The 20,161-nt window shown below is 26.5% G+C and overlaps 1 protein-coding gene and 1 long non-coding RNA gene across 2 annotated transcripts in view; one reads left to right on the plus strand and one right to left on the minus strand.

The window, feature by feature from the left end:
• LOC145267604 (uncharacterized) overlaps positions 1-16,898 on the minus strand; it is a 216,886-nt gene extending 199,988 nt beyond the window's left edge. Inside the window, exon 1 of the long non-coding RNA XR_013864849.1 lies at positions 16,686-16,898. This is a non-coding gene — a long non-coding RNA (uncharacterized LOC145267604). The remainder of the gene's footprint in view (positions 1-16,685) is intronic.
• LOC145267568 (uncharacterized) overlaps positions 16,255-20,161 on the plus strand; it is a 48,860-nt gene continuing 44,953 nt past the window's right edge. The window contains exon 1 of the mRNA XM_080123313.1: positions 16,255-16,507. Within this exon, the coding sequence (XP_079979439.1) occupies positions 16,457-16,507 (51 nt within the window). The 5' untranslated portion in view covers positions 16,255-16,456. The remainder of the gene's footprint in view (positions 16,508-20,161) is intronic.

Raw genomic sequence — 20,161 nt, forward strand, 5'->3', positions numbered from 1 at the left:
TAAGTAAAATTAATAAGTAAAATAATAAGTAAAATAATAAGTAAAATAATAAGTAAAATAATAAGTAAAATTAATAAGTAAAATTAATAAGTAAAATTAATAAGTAAAATAATAAGTAAAATAATAAGTAAAATAATAAGTAAAATTAATAAGTAAAATTAATAAGTAAAATAATAAGTAAAATAATAAGTAACATAATAAGTACAATTAATAAGTAAAATAATAAGTAAAATAATAAGTAAAATTAATAAGTAAAATAATAAGTAAAATTAATAAGTAAAATAATTGTAAAATAATAAGTAAAATTAATAAGTAAAATAATAAGTAAAATTAATAAGTAAAATTAATAAGTAAAATAATAAGTAAAATTAATAAGTAAAATAATAAGTAAAATTAATAAGTAAAATAATAAGTACAATAATAAGTAAAATAATAAGTAAAATAATAAGTAAAATAATAAGTAAAATAATAAGTAAAATTAATAAGCAAAATAATAAGTAAAATTAATAAGTAAAATAATAAGTAAAATAATAAGTAAAATAATAAGTAAAATAATAAGTAAAATTAATAAGTAAAATAATTGTAAAATAATAAGTAAAATTAATAAGTAAAAGTAATAAGTAAAATAATAAGTAAAATTAATAAGTAAAATAATTGTAAAATAATAGGTAAAATTAATAAGTAAAAGTAATAAGTAAAACAATAAGTAAAATAATAAGTACAATAATAAGTAAAATTAATAAGTAAAATTAATAAGTAAAATAATAAGTAAAATAATAAGTAAAATTAATAAGTAAAATATTAAGTAAAATTAATAAGTAAAATTTATAAGTAAAATAATAAGTAAAATAATAAGTAATATTAATAAGTAAAATAATAAGTAAAATTAATAAGTAAAATAATTGTAAAATAATAAGTAAAATTAATAAGTAAAATAATAAGTAAAATTAATATATAAAATAATAAGTAAAATTAATAAGTAAAATAATTGTAAAATAATAAGTAAAAGTAATAAGTAAAATAATAAGTAAAATTAATAAGTAAAATAATAAGGAAAATTAATAAGTAAAATAATAAGGAAAATTAATAAGTAAAATAATAAGTAAAATAATAAGTAAAATTAATAAGTACAATAATAAGTAAAATAATAAGTAAAATTAATAAGTAAAATAATAAGTAAAATTAATAAGTAAGATAATAGTAAAATTAATAAGTAAAATAATAAGTAAAATAATAAGTAAAATAATAAGTAAAATAATAAGTAAAATAATAAGTAAAATAATAAGTAAATAATAAGTAAAATAATAAGTAAAATTAATAAGTAAAATTAATAAGTAAAATTAATAAGTAAAATTAATAAGTAAAATTAATAAGTAAAATAATAAGTAAAATAATAAGTAAAATTAATAAGTAAAATTAATAAGTAAAATTAATAAGTAAAATAATAAGTAAAATAATAAGTAAAATAATAAGTAAAATAATAAGTAATATTAATAAGTAAAATAATAAGTAAAATTAATGAGTAAAATAATTGTAAAATAATAAGTAAAATTAATAAGTAAAATAATAAGTAAAATTTATATATAAAATAATAAGTAAAATTAATAAGTAAAATAATTGTAAAATAATAAGTAAAAGTAATAAGTAAAATAATAAGTAAAATTAATAAGTAAAATAATAAGGAAAATTAATAAGTAAAATAATAAGTAAAATAATAAGTAAAATTAATAAGTATAATAATAAGTAAAATAATAAGTAAAATTAATAAGTAAAATAATAAGTAAAATTAATAAGTAAGATAATAGTTAAATTAATAAGTAAAATTAATAAGTAAAATAATAAGTAAAATAATAAGTAAAATAATAAGTAAAATAATAAGTAAAATAATAAGTAAATAATAAGTAAAATAATAAGTAAAATTAATAAGTAAAATAATAAGTAAAATAATATGTAAAATAATAAGTAAAATTAATAAGTAAAATAATAAGTAAAATTATAAGTAAAATAATAAGTAAAATAATAAGTAAAATTAATAAGTAAAATTAATAAGTAAAATTAATAAGTAAAATTAATAAGTAAAATAATAAGTAAAATAATAAGTAAAATAATAAGTAAAATTAATAAGTAAAATAATAAGTAAAATAATAAGTAAAATTAATAAGTAAAATAATAAGTAAAATTAATAAGTAAAATAATTGTAAAATAATAAGTAAAATTAATAAGTAAAATAATAAGTAAAATAATAAGTAAAATAATAAGTAAAATAATAAGTAAAATTAATAAGTAAAATTATAAGTAAAATTAATAAGTAAAATAATAAGTAAAATTAATAAGTAAAAGTAATAAGTAAAATAATAAGTAAAATAATAAGTAAAATAATAAGTAAAATAATAAGTTAAATTAATAAGTAAAATAATAAGTAAAATTAATAAGTAAAATAATAAGTAAAATTAATAAGTAAAAGTAATAAGTAAAATAATAAGTAAAATAATAAGTAAAATAATAAGTAAAATTAATAAGTAAAATTAATAAGTAAAATAATAAGTAAAATAATAAGTAAAATTAATAAGTAAAATAATAAGTAAAATTAATAAGTAAAATTAATAAGTAAAATAATAAGTAAAATAATAAGTAAAATTAATAAGTAAAATAATAAGTAAAATTAATAAGTAAAATAATTGTAAAATAATAAGTAAAATTAATAAGTAAAATAATAAGTAAAATTAATATATAAAATAATAAGTAAAATTTATAAGTAAAATAATTGTAAAATAATAAGTAAAAGTAATAAGTAAAATAATAAGTAAAATTAATAAGTAAAATAATAAGTAAAATTAATAAGTAAAATAATAAGTAAAATAATAAGTAAAATTAATAAGTAAAATAATAAGTAAAATAATAAGTAAAATTAATAAGTAAAATAATAAGTAAAATTAATAAGTAAGATAATAGTAAAATTAATAAGTAAAATTAATAAGTAAAATAATAAGTAAAATTATAAGTAAAATAATAAGTAAAATAATAAGTAAAATAATAAGTAAAATAATAAGTAAAATTAATAAGTAAAATAATAAGTAAAATTAATAAGTAAGATAATTGTAAAATAATAAGTAAAAGTAATAAGTAAAATAATAAGTAAAATTAATAAGTAAAATAATAAGTAAAATAATAAGTAAAATTAATAAGTAAAATAATAAGTAAAATTAATAAGTAAGATAATAAGGAAAATTAATAAGTAAAAGTAATAAGTAAAATAATAAGTAAAATAATAAGTAAAATAATAAGTAAAATAATAAGTAAAAGTAATTAGTAAAATAATAAGTAAAATTAATAAGTAAGATAATTGTAAAATAATAAGTAAAATTAATAAGTAAAATAATGAGTAAAATAATAAGTAAAATTAATAAGTAAAATAATAAGTAAAATTAATTAGTAAAATAATAAGTAAAATAATAAGTAAAATAATAAGTAAAATTAATAAGTAAAATTAATAAGTAAAATAATAAGTAAAATTAATAAGTAAAAATAATAAGTAAAATAATAAGTAAAATAATAAGTAAAATAATAAGTAAAATAATAAGTAAAATTTATAAGTAAAATAATAAGTAAAATTAATGAGTAAAATAATAAGTAAAATAATAAGTAAAATAATAAGTACAATTAATAAGTAAAATAATAAGTAAAATTAATAAGTAAAAATAATAAGTAAAATAATAAGTAAAATAATAAGTAAAATAATAAGTAAAATAATAAGTAAAATTAATAAGTAAAATAATAAGTAAAATAATAAGTAAAATAATAAGTAAAATAATAAGTAAAATAATAAGTAAAATTAATAAGTAAAATTAATAAGTAAAATAATAAGTAAAATTAATAAGTAAAATAATAAGTAAAATTAATAAGTAAGATAATTGTAAAATAATAAGTAAAATAATAAGTAAAATTAATAAGTAAGATAATAGTAAAATAATAAGTAAAATAATAAGTAAAATTTATAAGTAAAATAATAAGTAAAATTAATAAGTAAAATAATTGTAAAATAATAAGTAAAATAATAAGTAAAATAATAATAAAATAATAAGTAAAATAATAAGTAAAATTAATAAGTAAGATAAAATTAGTAAAATTGGAAATTTCATAACGATATTAAAAACAAAATTACCTCCGTATATATTAATTATTTATCAAATAAATCGTTAAATTAGATGATGATCGTCATCGTCGTCATCATCATCATCATCATCATCATCATCATCATCATCATTATTTAACTGTGTGTTTGTTAATGTAAAAAAAAAAGCGTCATGAACAGTTGAAAATTTTTTTAATCTCGCAAATAACAATATCCGAAAAACAAAAAAATCAGAAAAAGAAAAAAATCCAACTTTCAATTAAATTCTGCAACAGACTTTTGTAATGGTTTAATATTTAATGTTTGAAATATTTTTGCACTCGTAACTTTGTTTATATTAACATTATTTGTTTGAATTCAATTTGTTTTTATTTTTTGTTGCTTTATCGTTCGTTTTTCAGTTAAATTTATTTATCGTTCGTTTTCATTTGAAAAATTATTTATTGCTGGTTTTGATTCTTACAAAATGTCGTTCGTGTTGATTTTTAACAAATATTGTTGTTCGTTTGGATTTAATAAAACAAATTTATCGTTGTTCGTATTGATTAAAATCAAACGATAAATATTTTTTAAGTTGATTGTTTAATTTTTTATTGCTTGAATTCATATTTCACGTTTTGCAACATTTCATTGTCATCTGCTTTAAACATACGTGCTTTTAGATGCATGATGTTTTTTGTGTATTCATATTGAATAAAGTTCAGTTTTACTATAAATCGAATCGTGTTCTTTTCTTTTCTTCTTTTTAAATGTAATTTATAAATAAATAATAAACGTATTTTAGTCTTTAAAATTCATGAAACAACAAAATGTTTAATTACTTTTAACGTATAAACACACACCTTTTCCGTTTTGAATTCTTTTTTTTTATTATTATTAATATTGAATGAGTTCCAGTGCAAATCGTGCTCGTTATTTTTCTTTCTTTTTTTTTAAAGCAATTTTTAAGTTTTTTAATGCTTTTTTGTAAAAGAATTTTAATCGACAGTCTGACTGTTCGACAGATCTTGCTTGTTGCACCACAGCGATGACGTCATTTTTCAGCTCACGGGCCTTAATGACATATATTACGAAGGCCACAGTTTTCACTGGATCTCGAGGTTCATCGTCGGTCAGTGTTCAAGGCATCCCTCTTACCAATGCATTATGGTCGATTTTTTCATGGGTATGCCAGTAAAACGGACGTCCAAGTGAATTCCAATTTTATTTCTGGGTGAAAAATAAAATTTATGACCAACAACCAATTTCAACCAGAATGTATGTAAAATAGATCTGTTTCGATATAACCCCAACCCCCACCAATTGATGTATTTCCACAAAAGCCGACCAAACAAAACGACGTGAAAAAAAAAAACAGCAAATATACGACAAATAAATGTTACCAAAGGCAAGATAGTTTACCCTTTTACTGAATATGTTTTTTATGTTTCAACTTATTTGAAAGTGTTTATTTTTATTTTTTATTTTTAATACACAAGTTGTGTCAGCTCTATTAAGTTAGATCGAGAAAAAAAAATGACTGAAATTTAACAGTTACATGGAGTCTCGATAATCTCTCAAAGATTAAACAATATCACAGCTATAACTCGTCATCAATCATACGAAAATGTAACGTTCAGCTGAACTGTATATTTTTATTACTAGTATTTTTATGTAATTTTCGATTTTATAGCAATTATCGAAACTCTCAGGTGACTATCTAATATCAACTACTTCTGGGTATGCTGTACAATGGACAACAGAACGAAAAAGTGTTCAATAAACAATCATATAACAATTAAATGTTACCAAAGGCAAGAAAAGTTAATCTTCTACCCAAATGGACAAGTTTTTGGTGTTTTAACTGATTTCAAAAATGTGTTTCAAGTTCGAAACGCAAACAGTGGGGGTGTGGTGAGCACTGAAGTCAAAGCGAAAGTAAAAATGGCGACACGATACTCTCGACTCCGGAGTTCCAAGAATCGCTAAAAACTCGAAAACAAATAAAAATATCCAATCCATCCAATAAATGTCACGGTGATATTTATTGTGACGCTTGTTAAGATAGAGTCGAGAGATCGATTGCTTTATTATGTCTCTGTAAGCAAAAATAATATTACTTACTTAATTGTCATGTCGAAAATAGTAATATATCCAAAAATTACGAAAATCCATCGAGTAGAACAACTGCTATTGTATTTTTAATAAACAAAAATAAGTCTCTGTGGTCTAAACCAAAGCGTCAGCAATTAAAGTGGCGAAAATGTCTCTTGTATTCGCAATCCTCAAGGTATTCACATCTTGAGAAATGCAATTTTCTGTAAAAATTACTTTTAACTATAAATAATTTTCTACTCGATAAATTTTGGTAATTTTTGGATACATTATTATTTTCCACATCACAAGTAAGTGCTGTTGTTTTTGCTTAAAACACACATATTTAAAAAAAAAAAATCGATCTGTCGACTCCATCTTAACAATCACCCTTTTTTTTTAATCGATTTCTGTCATCATTTCCACCCATCTTCGAGGTTGGGTAATTCTCGGAACTCCCAAAGGCGAGAGCACACCACACCGCCATTCTTGCCCTTGTTCCAACTCAGGTGCTCAGCAGTCAGCACTAGTTGCGAGTCAAACCTAATGAACACCTCAAAAATAAATTAAAATACCAAAAACCGAAACCCACCTAGGTACGCAGGATAGTAACTCATCCAGTCCCTGGCAACATTTAACCGCCATATACCTGCTTCTTGGCCTCACTTCCGCAGCTGTCCATTGCAAAACATATTGTAATCCTCCTAGACTGAGGTATTCTTTAAAAGCGTAAAGCCAGATTGCCCCCCCCCTTTTTTAAGAGGGGAGCTCGATTATTTTCTATTTTAAAAACCGATTTGTGTCTTTAATTTGCTTTCATGGGGAAGTAAGTAAATTAGAACTAGTCGACGAGTCGTTTTACAATGCGCAAAAAAAAGGGCGAAGGTAAAAACTCCATTACTGTTGAGTGCTGGCTGCGGGTGCGCACATGGAGACGAGCGAGATTCGAGATAGTTTTATTATTTTCTTTTTAACTGACTTGATTGTCACAGAACACTGACTGTCCTTGACATCATTAAAACCGGCCTTGGATTTTTCTCTTTTTTTTTTTTTTTTTTTTTTAATCGTGAGCAAGCACAAGGCAGGCATATCATATATAGCATTAACTGAATAAAATACAAATACTGTTTTTTTTTTTTTTTTTTTTGTCTTTTTATGAAACTGGGCATCGAAAGACTTACTATATCAATCTTTACTATGACAAAAACGAATCTGTGTGTGTGTGTGTGTGTGTGTGTGTGTGTGTGTGTGTGTGTTCGTTCCCTATGGACTCGAAAAAGATTTGGCTAATTTTTATAAAATTTCACATGAAGGTACTTTATGTGCTTGAAAGTGTTTTTACATAGGTCTTATATATCGGAATGTCTTGGAAAAGTATCGATAATCGAAATAATCCGATGAAAATAAGGAACAGACGATTTTTATCAAAGTGAACACTTCACACAGCCTAACATCACAAGTGCATTTGAGGAGTTTAATTACAGCACAAACCGAAAGGACCAATATATAAAATCAACAGCAGGTTCTTTGATATGACAGGTGTGCGTTCGAAATGAATGTTTCTGTTTAAAGCACTATTGCCCCAGATACTTACCTTTTGGCATTTTAAACTTAAATTCAAGTTATTATCATCGCACTAGCAGTAAAGACAGGCATATAAAATCAACAGTAGATTCTTTGATACGACAGAGGTGCGGTCGAAATAAGTGTTCTTGTTTAGAGCACAATTGAAGTATGATACTTGACTTTTACATTTTTAACTTTAATTCAAGCCATTATATTATAAAAATAAGTTTATAAAATCAACAGTAGGTTCTCTACAGTGCAATGTAAACTACAACGTATTGTGGCTTAAGTTACTGCGAGGAAGCATGTGAAGTTTCATCCCGTTGCACCGTGGCGTCCCCCACCCCCGCCCTCCAAAAACTTGAAAATCACCGCTTTTCATGGCAATAAAAATATGGGAATGTGAAACATTCGTTGATCATCATTCAATCCCGGGCTACGTCGGGTTTCCCTGCTAAGTTATATTAAAACCGACTCTGTCACATTCACTTCCGGCTATCGTGAGATTCTCCGTAAAATGAATTACCTAAATTACTGTTTATTGTTTCAACGCGCAAAATATGTTATTTTAGCGGGAAGGGCAAAAGTAGCGATTATGCCGCGTAGGTACGTGCAAAATGAAGGGGAGATACTGAAAATGTATAAACATTTTGACACTTCCCTTAACTTCAAATTTCACCAAAACTCAGGAAATTAACTACTTTTAATGAAAATTTTAGTATTTATCAAAGAATGACTACGGAATGTAATGAATCTATTACTTTTATTTGAATTTTAGTGAAAATGTATTATTTTGTTTCACCAAAAAAACATCTTTAATAAATTTCTGGTTTTCAGTAGTAAAAAAAAAAAAAAAAAAAAAAAAAGTTAAATTAATTTATTTTTGCTTCTTTTATGAAAATAAAGCATCGTAAATTTTAACAGTTACAAAAAAAAAATAATAATTTTTTTCAGGAACATTACGAAAAAAAGCCCATAAAGTCCGTATTAACGATATAGGTATAACTCGAAGAAAAATTAATTTTTTGAACTACCGATATTACCATTGAATTAAGCATCGTTTATTTAATAATTTCACACAAAAATGTTATAATTGTAAAAAAAAAAAAAAAATTCATTTGCTACATTTTTAGCGTATTTTTTATTTTAATATTTTAATATTTTAATATTTTAATTGCATGTATGACCGTGTAATCATCAGCGTAACATAATTTTTATATAATCCTGAAAAATAAAATAAAACGAAATTGAAAAAAAATTAAAGTAAGGACACACAAAAATAATTAAATTTAAAAAAAAAATGGCGAAAATTATACAAACGTTCACTATAGGTATGTATGGATGCACGGCTCTGAAAAAAAAAAAAAGAAAAGAAAACCAGTCGGTTTTATCTCTCCATCTTTCTCCTTCCAACCGCCTGACGTCATTTTCAGATACGCCTATTGAAGATTTTATGTGCTTTCATACTTTTTTTTTTTTTAATTTTGCCGCCATGTTTTATTTGGCATTAATAAACAAACCTCGTTGCTACGGCTGGCACATTTTGAATTATTATTACCCTTTTTAGTAAAAGTTCATTGCATTTATTTTATTAATTCATTATCTTAAAACTTTAACTTAATAATTTAATTGGAAATAATTCCAGAAAACTTATATTTATCTTGCCAGAAAAAAAAGTAAACACGATCTTTTTCATAATGCATTTGTTACCTCAAGTGTAAGGTTTTTCAGATTTGCGATAGGATTTTCTCATGTATTGTTTTTATTTCACACACTTTTTTTTCTTTGAGAGATTAACTTTAGCCTATAATCTTAAGTAATCGAAATTTAAAAAAATACTATAATCAGCCAGCGTTCAAAACCATGTCTCCTACCGATTCAGTCATTCAAATTCACGTACCTACAGTTAACAAGAAAAAAGGGAGATAATGTTGAAAAAACAAATATTCAATAAATAACTGTTACTAAACGCAAGAAAATTTACTTTTCTACTTATCTGTATTATTTTCACATGTTTTTACTGATTGTAAGATTTGTTATGTATGCATTTGCATTTGTTATAGAGTTACTTTTACTTAGCCAACAACTCGTGTTTTCCGACATGGCCGATAATCTGAGGGTTAATTGGTCGCGAATTTCAGGATTAAAAAATAATAAAAAAGGAAGGGAGTAGTGGGGCCGTAAGCCTTAGTCTGAGGGTGGTTGCTAATTGAATTAGTGTAGGTTTATATATATATATATATATATATATATATATATATATATATATATATATATATATATATATACTAGTATGAGTGCCAGGCGTTGCCCAGGTGTTTGGAGGTGTATGTTGAGCAAAAAAAAAAAAAACGGTCAATTTTTTTTAACTTTGACCCCTATTATGACCCCTTAACATTTATTGTTTTAGGTATTTGGAGGTGTATGTTGAGCAAAAAGAAAAAAAAAAGTTAAAGAAATTGACCGCTATTATATGACCCTTTAACATTTATCATTTTGGGCTCAAATCAAGTTATTAAGTTAGATCTATGTTCAAGGAACCTATATCTAAAATTTCAAGTGTTTGGACCCAAAATTGTCGGAGGAGTTGATAGAGTTCTCAAAGGTCAAATCGTTGAACTTTGGCCCCTTAACAGCCACATTTCTGGCCGAAAACCGATCACATACATTTTCCCACATTTCAGTACCCTTTATATCAAATTTCGAGTCTGTAGACATAAAAATTAATAGAGTTATTGCGTAGGGAAATGTACACACCAAAACACACACAGGCACACAGATACATTCACTTTTATATATACACTAGTTTGCCCGAGTTTTTGGATGTGTCCGTTGAACAAAATAAAAAAGCAAAAAAAAAAAATGTGGTTGTAGGAAGGCAGGCTCGAACCCGTACCGCAAATGAGATAAAGAACGGGGTAAAAACCTAACGTCTATGCTGTTACGACCACCGCCAAACCGGAAGCGACATTTTTTTTAATTTAGGCTAGACAATCGAAAGGAGAGGATGACTTTCAAAAATATCGGCAAAAAAAGCGACGCCCCCTGTAGGAAAGTGTCCAGTTTTTCGATATTTGAAAGGTCAAACTTCAAAACGATACTGATCCTAAGAAAATCCATCGCCTCTGTCGAAAGTGTTGGGCAGACATGCAAACATACATACATACATACATACATACATTTATACATTGGTAACTCAAAACTTTCGATCCAAACCGATGAAAAGGCTTGCCTATCTCTGAATACCCTTTATGTAAAATTTCAAATGTTTAGACCGGAAATTGCTCGAGTAATTTGGTAGAGACCGCAGAGGTTTTGAGCTCAAATCAAGTTATTAAGTTAGATCCATGTCGAAGGAACGTATATCTAAAATTTCAAGTGTTTAGGCCCAAAATTGTCGGAGGAGTTGGTAGAGTTCTCAAAGGTCAAATCGTTGAACTTTGGCCCCTTAACAGCCACATTTCTGGACGAAAACCGATCACATAGATGTTCCCAAATCTCAGTACCCTGTATATCAAATTTGGAGTCTGTAGACTTTAAATTGACAGAGTTATTGCTTAGGGAAATGTACAGAGACAGACAGACAGAAAGACAGACACTTTCACTTTTATAGATATACTAGCATGGGTGCCCAGCGTTTCCGGGTGTTTGGAGGTGTATGCTGAGCAAAAAAAAAAAAAAAAAAAAGTCAATTTTTTAACTTTGACCCCAATTATGACCCCTTAACATTTATTGTTTTTGGCTGAAATCAAGTTATTAAGTTAGATCCATGTCGAAGGAACCTATATCTAAAATTTCAAGTGTTTATACCGAAAATTGTTGGAGTTTGGTAGAGTTCTCCAAGGTCAAATAGTTGAACTTTGACCCCTTAACAGCCAAATTTCTGGCGGAAAACCGATCACGTAGATTTTCCCAAATCTGAAAACCGATCAGATAGATAGATTTTCCCAAATCTCAGTACCATGTATATCAAATTTCAAGTCTGTAGACTTAAAATTGACAGAGTTATTGCGTAGGGAAATGTACACACACAGACACACAGACAGAAAGACACACACACAGACATGTTCACTTTTATAGATATACTAGCATGGGTGCTCGGCGTTGCCCGGGTGTTTGGAGGTGTATGTTGAGCAAAAAAAAAATCAATTTTTTAACCCCTATTATGACCACTTAACATTTATCGTTTTGGGCTCAAATCAAGTTATTAAGTTAGATCCATGTCCAAGGAACCTATATCTAAAACTTCAAGTGTCTAGGCCAAAATTGTGGGAGGAGTTTGGTAAAGTTCTCAAAGGTCAAATCGTTGAACTTTGGCCCCTTAACAGCCAAATTTCTGGCTGAAAACCGATCACATACATTTTCCCAAATCTCAGTACCCTTTATATCAAATTTCGAGTCTATAGACTAAAAATTGACAGAGTTATTGCGTAGGAAAATGTACACAGACAGACAGACACGCCCACTTATATATATATATATATATATATATATATATATGTGAAAGTGTCTGTGTATCTGTGTGTCTGTATGTGTACATTTTCCTATGCAATAACTCTGCAAATTTTTAGTCTACAGACTCGAAATTTGATATACAGGGTACTGAGATTTGGGAAAATCTTTCTGATCGGTTTTCGGCCAGAAATTTCGCGATTAAGGGGTCAAAGTTCAACGATTTGACTTTTGAGAACTCTTCCAAACTCCTCCAACAAGTTTAGGTCTAATCACTTGAAATTTTAGATATACGTTCCTTGGACATGGATCTAATTTAATAACTTAATTACAGCCCAAAACAATAAATGTTAAGGGATCATAATAGAGGTCAAAGTTAAAAAAATTGACCACTATTTTTTTTTTTTTTTTGCTCAACATACATTTCCAAATAATTGGGCAACGCCGGGAACCCATGCTAGTATATATATATATATATATATATATATATATATATATATATATATATATATATATATATTTGTGTGTGTATGTTTCTATTTTTTATAAAATATTATTTTCAAATATACTTCGCTCTTTGTGTATACCAATCTTTTTTGTTTAGAAGCTCAATGTATATTAAATATAACAACAGAACGTATATTTTATTTCTAAGCAAATGATTTCTATTTTTATGAGGAGTATATGCACGAAAAGAGTCGTTATTGACATGATAATAATCGATTGTTTCTGCGTAACAGAACAGGTTTGTAAAAACTGTACCGAAATGTTAACATGCTAAGGAAGCTATTTTGCATGAAAAATAAATATTTGGATCTTGAAATATAGCTATATTGTTATTCTTATATATATATATATATATATATATATATATATATATATATATATATATATATATAAGTGAAAGTGTCTGTTGTCTGTCTGTATGTCCGTCTGTCTGTGTACATCTCCCTACACAATAACTCCGTCAACTTTCAGTCTACAGACTCGAAATTTGATATACAGGGTATTGAGTTTTGGGAAAATCTTTGTCATCTGTTTTCGGTCAGAAATTTGGCTGTTAAGGGGTCAAAGTTCAACGATTTGACCTTTGAGAACTCTACCAACCTCCTCCGACAATTTTGGGTGTACACACTTGAAATTTTAGATATAGGTTCCTTCGACATGGATCTAACTTAATAACATTTATTGTTTTGGTCTTAAATCAAGTTAGGGGTCATAATAAGGGTCAAAGTTAAAAAAAAATTAAATTATTAAAGACAATTTCGGGTGTAAACATTTGAAATTTCACATAACGGGTATTCAGAGATAGGGCAAGCTTTTGAATCGGTTTGGGTCGAAAATATATAAATGTATGTATGTATGTATGTTTGCATGTCTGCCTAAAACGTTCGACAGAGGCGACGGATTTTAACAAGATTAGTATTGTTTTGAAGCTCGACCCTTCAGACGACAAACACTGAAAAATTGGCTAAAAACATTAATTTATTCACCCTTAACTAGGCACTTTTCTACAGGGAGGGGTTGCTTTTTTTGCCGATATTTTCGAAAGTCATCCCTTCTTTTTGATTGGCTAGCCTTAATTTAACGTCACTTCCGGTTTGGCGATGGTCGTAACAGCAAAGACGTCACGTTTTTTCATGTTCTTTTCCTCCTTCGCGGTACAGAAGCGAGCCTGCCTTCCTACTAACACTTTTTTTTTTTTTTTTTTTTGCTCAACACACACCTCCACACACTCGGGCAACGCCGGGCACCCATGCTAGTGTGTATATATATATATATATATATATATATATATATATATATATATATATATATATATATATATATAAGAAATCAAGTGGACACACCGGTTCTCACCAGATCACCGATGTTAAGCAACGTTGAGCCTGTTCAGTACCAGATGGGCACCATTTGGGAAGGCTAAGCGCTGTACGTACCGCGCCGAGTCGTAGAAATTTCCAGGTTGGTATCTGGAGACGCATTAATTCACTGGGAGCGATGCATCCCCAGTCTTAGTTAAGTCATGCATCTAGGAGAAGGTAACTCTGATGTACTGTTGTAATGTGTGCTTTGTCTTGTGGTAGTCATCTAGACCGACAAGGATTAGCAGTAATAGCAAAAGTGTGATTGGTTCTACACAGAGCCTTCACCACTATAAACAAATTATCTATGTGGATTTCCGAACAACTTAGTTGTTGTGGCGGGACCTCAGGCATCGAAATCGGCGGAAGAGTCCATTTTTTTTAAATTTATATATATATATATATATATATATATATATATATATATATATAAAGCTGAATGTCTGTGTGTGTGTGTGTGAGTGTGTGTGGTCACGAATAGGCTCCTATATGGTTGACTATTTTAAAAAACTGATTACATATAATGATAGAAAATGTATCGAGACACAGGAATGGGTATGTTTGATCTGGCAGAACGGTGGTTCATAAAAATTGTGGGGTCTGCGTTCGCGCCTGGTCCACAAAGTATGGAAATAAAAAATTTAAAAATTAAAAAAAAACGTTTACAAGTGCTTTTGATATAGATGTACCTAAGAATACTTTGATTAGTATGTTTTAACTTAAATAGGGATGGTATAATAAAATTGTGGGGTCTGCGTTCGCCCTGGCCTCAAAAGAATGGAAATAGGCACAAACTTTAATAAAGACTTTTCATATCTATCTGCATAAGTATACTTTGATAATTATGTTTCAGTTTGAAGAAATATTGCATAATATAATTATGGAGTGTTCGTTCGCACCTGACCTCCATAGAATGGAAATATGTCACAAAGTTTAACAAGAATTTTTAATATAGATCCACAGAAGTGTTTCAATGTGAACAAGTATGGTATAATAAATTATGGGGTTTATCTATTTTAGTTTTACTTTCATCATATTTTGCTTTGGTTTTGATACCCCCAAATTCGAAGCTATCTATTTACAACCCTTCCTTTTCATAACCTATCATACTTTCATAAATCAGAGTCCATTTTCTGTAGGCTGTTTTTGAACCCAGTCAACGACGAGTACTTTTGCTAGTATATATATATATATATATATATATATATATATATATATATATATATATATATATATATAATAAATCGATTTTCAATAGAAAGTTTTTTTGGGCGGGGGGGGCTCAAACAAATAAAATATAATTAATCCAAAACAAAAAGCGCGTGTAACAATTGTAACATGTGTTATGGGTTTGTGCGTCCGCCTTTTACTCAATATCGGATATTCATATAGTTTGTATGCATTTTTTTTTTTATTGGTGCGCACTCTTTTATACGCCTTTATATGTATTGATGACTTACTTTTATGCACGTAATAATTATTAATTAATAATTCATAAATAATATTTAAATACATATATATATATATATATATATATATATATATATATATATATATATATATATATATATGTGTGTGTGTGTGTGTATATATATGTGTGTATGTGTATATATATATATGTGTGTGTGTATATATATATGTGTGTGTATATATATATATGTGTGTGTGTGTGTGTATATATATATATGTGTGTGTGTGTATATATAAATGTGTATATATATGTGTGTACATATGTATATATATATGTGTGTGTATATATATATATATATATGTGTGTGTGGATATATATATATATATATATGTGTATATATATATGTGTGTATATATAAATGTGTATATATATGTATATATGTGTGTGTGTATATATGTATATATATGTGTGTATATATATATGTGTGTGTGTATATATATATGTATGTGTGTATATATATATGTGTGTGTATGTGTATATATATATATTTATATATATGTGTGTGTATATATATGTATATGTATGTATATGTATGTATGTATGCAAATGTGTAGATTGATAAATATACACGTATCATCATCATCATCATTTATGGCATATGATGCGCGTTTTTGTGAAGGTAAAACGACCCCCCTCCCAAGAATAAAAAAGGCGGATTTCATGCGTGCGCAAACTCGTTCTCTGTTGTTAACATTCACTTTACTCTTGATCAACAGGAGACGAGGCAACAGCAAAAAATACTCTTAGAATATTATCAGAAACAACTTAAAACTTTTTAACAAATTTCCATACAAAAAAAAATCTCATTTGTTAGACGTTCTTTTTTTTTTTTTTCTTCTTCTTCTTTTGGTTATTAGTAATTGTTTAGCTTTTTTACTTTAGACTCCAGAACATAACATGGTACGTTCCCCAAGAACTCCTAAGGGCCAGAAAAAAGGGCAAGTTGTGGTAAGAAAGTATTATTTGTTTTGTTGTTATTTACACACACACACACACACATATATATATATATATATATATATATATATATATAGTAAAAAGAATATTGATGCTCATTTAGAAATAAATCCATTTTCACAACAAAAATACAAAAAATATTTCAAAACTTTTTGATGTATGTACTTACTCGTCACCGAATGAAGATGTCATTTTAAAAAATCGTACATATAAACTGATCACAATACTTTTAACTAAGAAAATCAAATTTTGAGGAAGCGACGTATGTTTTGATCCGTCTTGTTTTATAAATAAGAGGGAGACAACTCAATTTGAACTATCGAGAACAAAATCGGTCTAATAATGACTAGCTACACTTTCATATCAAAACTACTAAAAATCGTACAAAATGATTTTTTTATATATAAAAAAAAAATGCTTGATCAATTTACGTAATTTTTTTTTTTTATGTGACATCCATCCAGTGATCCATCCACGTTCCATGACGTGTACGTACACCATAAAGATTTTTGTGTCATTTCGTTTTTAAATAGACTTAATTCTAAATAAGCCTCGAAAAGTACATTTGAAATAAAAGGAAGTAAAACTTGAAAAAAGGTCAAACAAGCTATGCTTGCGCTAATTAAAGTTTAGAAAATATCCTACTCTATTCCACCTCCCTTCCAGCAACCAAAAAACGCAGAAAAAAAAGTCCGTGAAAAATTTTATTACCTATATAAAATATGATTTAGAATAATAATCGCAAAAGTTTAATATCTGTTCTTCAGATGCTGCACTGCAATTTCTTGTTCTCTGTCAGTGGAGAAGAAATCCTTCACGACTGAGACAATTTTTATTTTTGTTCCTTTTCTCCACATTAAAAAACGACCCTGGTGTCTAACTCTGCCCGTGGGGAGACATTGTAAGACAGTTTTAGTACTTCTGCAGAATACGAACGGTGCTATATTTTAGAAAGGATTTCCACGTTTTAGTCAATCTTAACAATATCCTTTGTTTATAAAATTGTTAGGTGAAAGTACAGAATAGTTTAAAAGGCCTTCGTGTTAAGAATAAGTTTTTAAATAATAACTTTATTTCAGCACGGTCCGTATTCTGCTGAAGTGCCTTAATATTAATATTAAAAACTTTTAAACTAATAAAATTAATCGTCCAATTATTTATCGTTACTAATATCAAGTTACAATAATAAAAAGTGTTTTATTTATTTTTTTTATTTTTTTTTTATAGCCACGGTTAACCATAAAACCGTATTTAATAATTTTGTTAGCAAAAAAAAACAAAAAAAAAAAAACAAATTATAATTATATTTGTCAAATATTGTTTTTATGCAATAAGATTTTTATAATCCTGCTCAGCGGCTTTTTTTTTTTTTTGAGGATTCCCCTAAGCTAATGTCAAACCATTTTTCTAAGATGTAACTAATTTTTTTTAATAATTCACATTCAAAATTATACATTGTTGTTTTGTTTTTTTTTTTTTCTTCAAAAAACACATTAATAAAACATTTATTTAAATGCATTAAAAACATAGATAATACATTGTTTTCGGTAGTTTTTAAAGAAAACATGCAAGGTGCCCCTTTTATCAGGTTCTATTAAATACGAAATGAGGATTAAAAAGGAGTCGAAGGAAGAGGAGACTGTTCCCCTTTGCACATGGTTAACTTTAAAATATCTCTTTACTCCGCAACCAACAATACCCACTATCATGTTTTAGCTTTTCACACACAAATTAAATCGAAATAATCCGAGATAGGAACGAATACAAATAATATAATAATCAATTTCGACATTTTAGTAAAAATTATAACGCTTTATCCAATTTTTTATTGTTTTGGACCAGTTTCTAAATGATCGACTACGGCAAACGCAGCGACTACTGCGGACTCCATTGTTGTTGTAAATGTTTACACGTTTGAATGACGAAATGAATCTTTTCATGTTTTGTCTTCCTAACTCGAAGTTGTTTAATTAATGGCAGTTATTTTGTTTGGATCTTAAAGTAGATGCTTTTCGAAGCTATATGTAAAAAAAAAAAAAAAATATCTCTGAATTCTATATTATTATAAAAACTATTTTTCATGTATTTTAAGGACTTCGTACGTTTCCAATGTCCCAAATTCGTCTTTTCAAAAGACTTGATTTATTTACGATTTTTCGATCTGTTCTTCTAAAATTACATTGCAATTTTACTTAACAAACTGAAAATATCCATAAGGATTCTTAATATGGATTAATATCGTTTTTTTTTTTTCTTGTTGTTTTCAGAGAGAGAGAGAACGTGTTTTCGATTGTTCCTTAATGTTTTGTTTGGGTTTTTTTTTTTTTTTTTTTTTGCAAATTAAGTTTAATATCTAATGTCCTTGTCTATTTGCAGACACTGGAGGTACGTTGGCTGTAACGTTACTCTACAGATCTGTTTTTATTTTTATTTTATTTATATGTTCTATCGTTATTTTCTTCTGTAAAAGTTTAGCAACCAAAATACTAAGTTCTCTGTAAAAAAAAAAAAAAAAAAAAAAAAAAAAAAAAAAAATCTATCAATTCGTATTTGCCCTTCGTTACAATGACGCTTAGTGACGACGTTATCATATTTTGAATCGCAATTTAATTTAAAAGTTATAAATCGAATAATCGCAGAGAAATGCCTTCACGTTAAAAAGAATTTTGGGCGCTGAAAATTGAAAACATGCACAAGTAGGTCCATGTTTTTTTTGTTTCTGTTTTGCGAAGTCGTGCCCGCGTGCCGTGCACTTGAGTTTTATTTATCCCCCCCCCCTTTTTATTTAATAAAAACAAATTATTGTGAATCTTACAGATTTTAATTCTCTGGGAGTTACATAAATATTCCTTTTTTTTTTTTTCTCTCTCTGTAAAAAAAAAAAAAAAAAAAAAAAAAACACAAAAGCCCCTCCTTTCTTGCCACTACATAAAACGACAACGGTCATTCAAAATCAGAAGCGAAAATTGTTTTTATTTTTTCTTCCGCAATAATAAAAATAAATTTATTTCTTTTATTCTTTATTTTATTATAAATTCGGATTTTGTTTAAATTATTTAAATAATAATAAAAGAAACTACAAAAATTTATTACAAGAGTTGCATTTATCCGGCGGTGCCCGGGTGAGTTCTCTACACTGTGTAGCAGCGCGCTGTAGGGGACTGCTGAGAGAAAAATTAAGACATATATAACAGAACTTTGAAATATCCATGTTATTTTAACTCTTATTTTTGATTTTAATAAATATTCGATTAATATTGAATAAAAACGTAATTCATCTTTCAAAGTTACGTATAGACGAGAAACAAACGAGGTCTTATCTGAAATTATTAGAATTTATTTAAAAAAAAAAAAGGGGGGAGCAACTGATTTTAAACGATTTATACTTTAAAATCTATTTCTGCATACATAGTTTTTGTTGTTTGTTTAGAATTATTTGTTTAGTAAACCAAATCATAGGTTGACCCTTTATGTCTAGATTTGCAATGTTGTCTTCTACTAGGTCTTTATTTTTTCCTCACTTTCTTAAAAAAAAAAAAAATCCTTGCAATGCCATATTTTCTTCTGATCGTTATTTTAAAATTTGAATTTCAAATAAAACCTCGAAAAATACCTAAACTCGTTTTTCTTTTTTGTTTTGTTTTT

The sequence above is a fragment of the Euprymna scolopes genome, chromosome 4 (assembly GCF_053919585.1).
Source record: "Euprymna scolopes isolate OS-2025 chromosome 4, ASM5391958v1, whole genome shotgun sequence".
NCBI lineage: Eukaryota > Metazoa > Mollusca > Cephalopoda > Sepiida > Sepiolidae > Euprymna > Euprymna scolopes.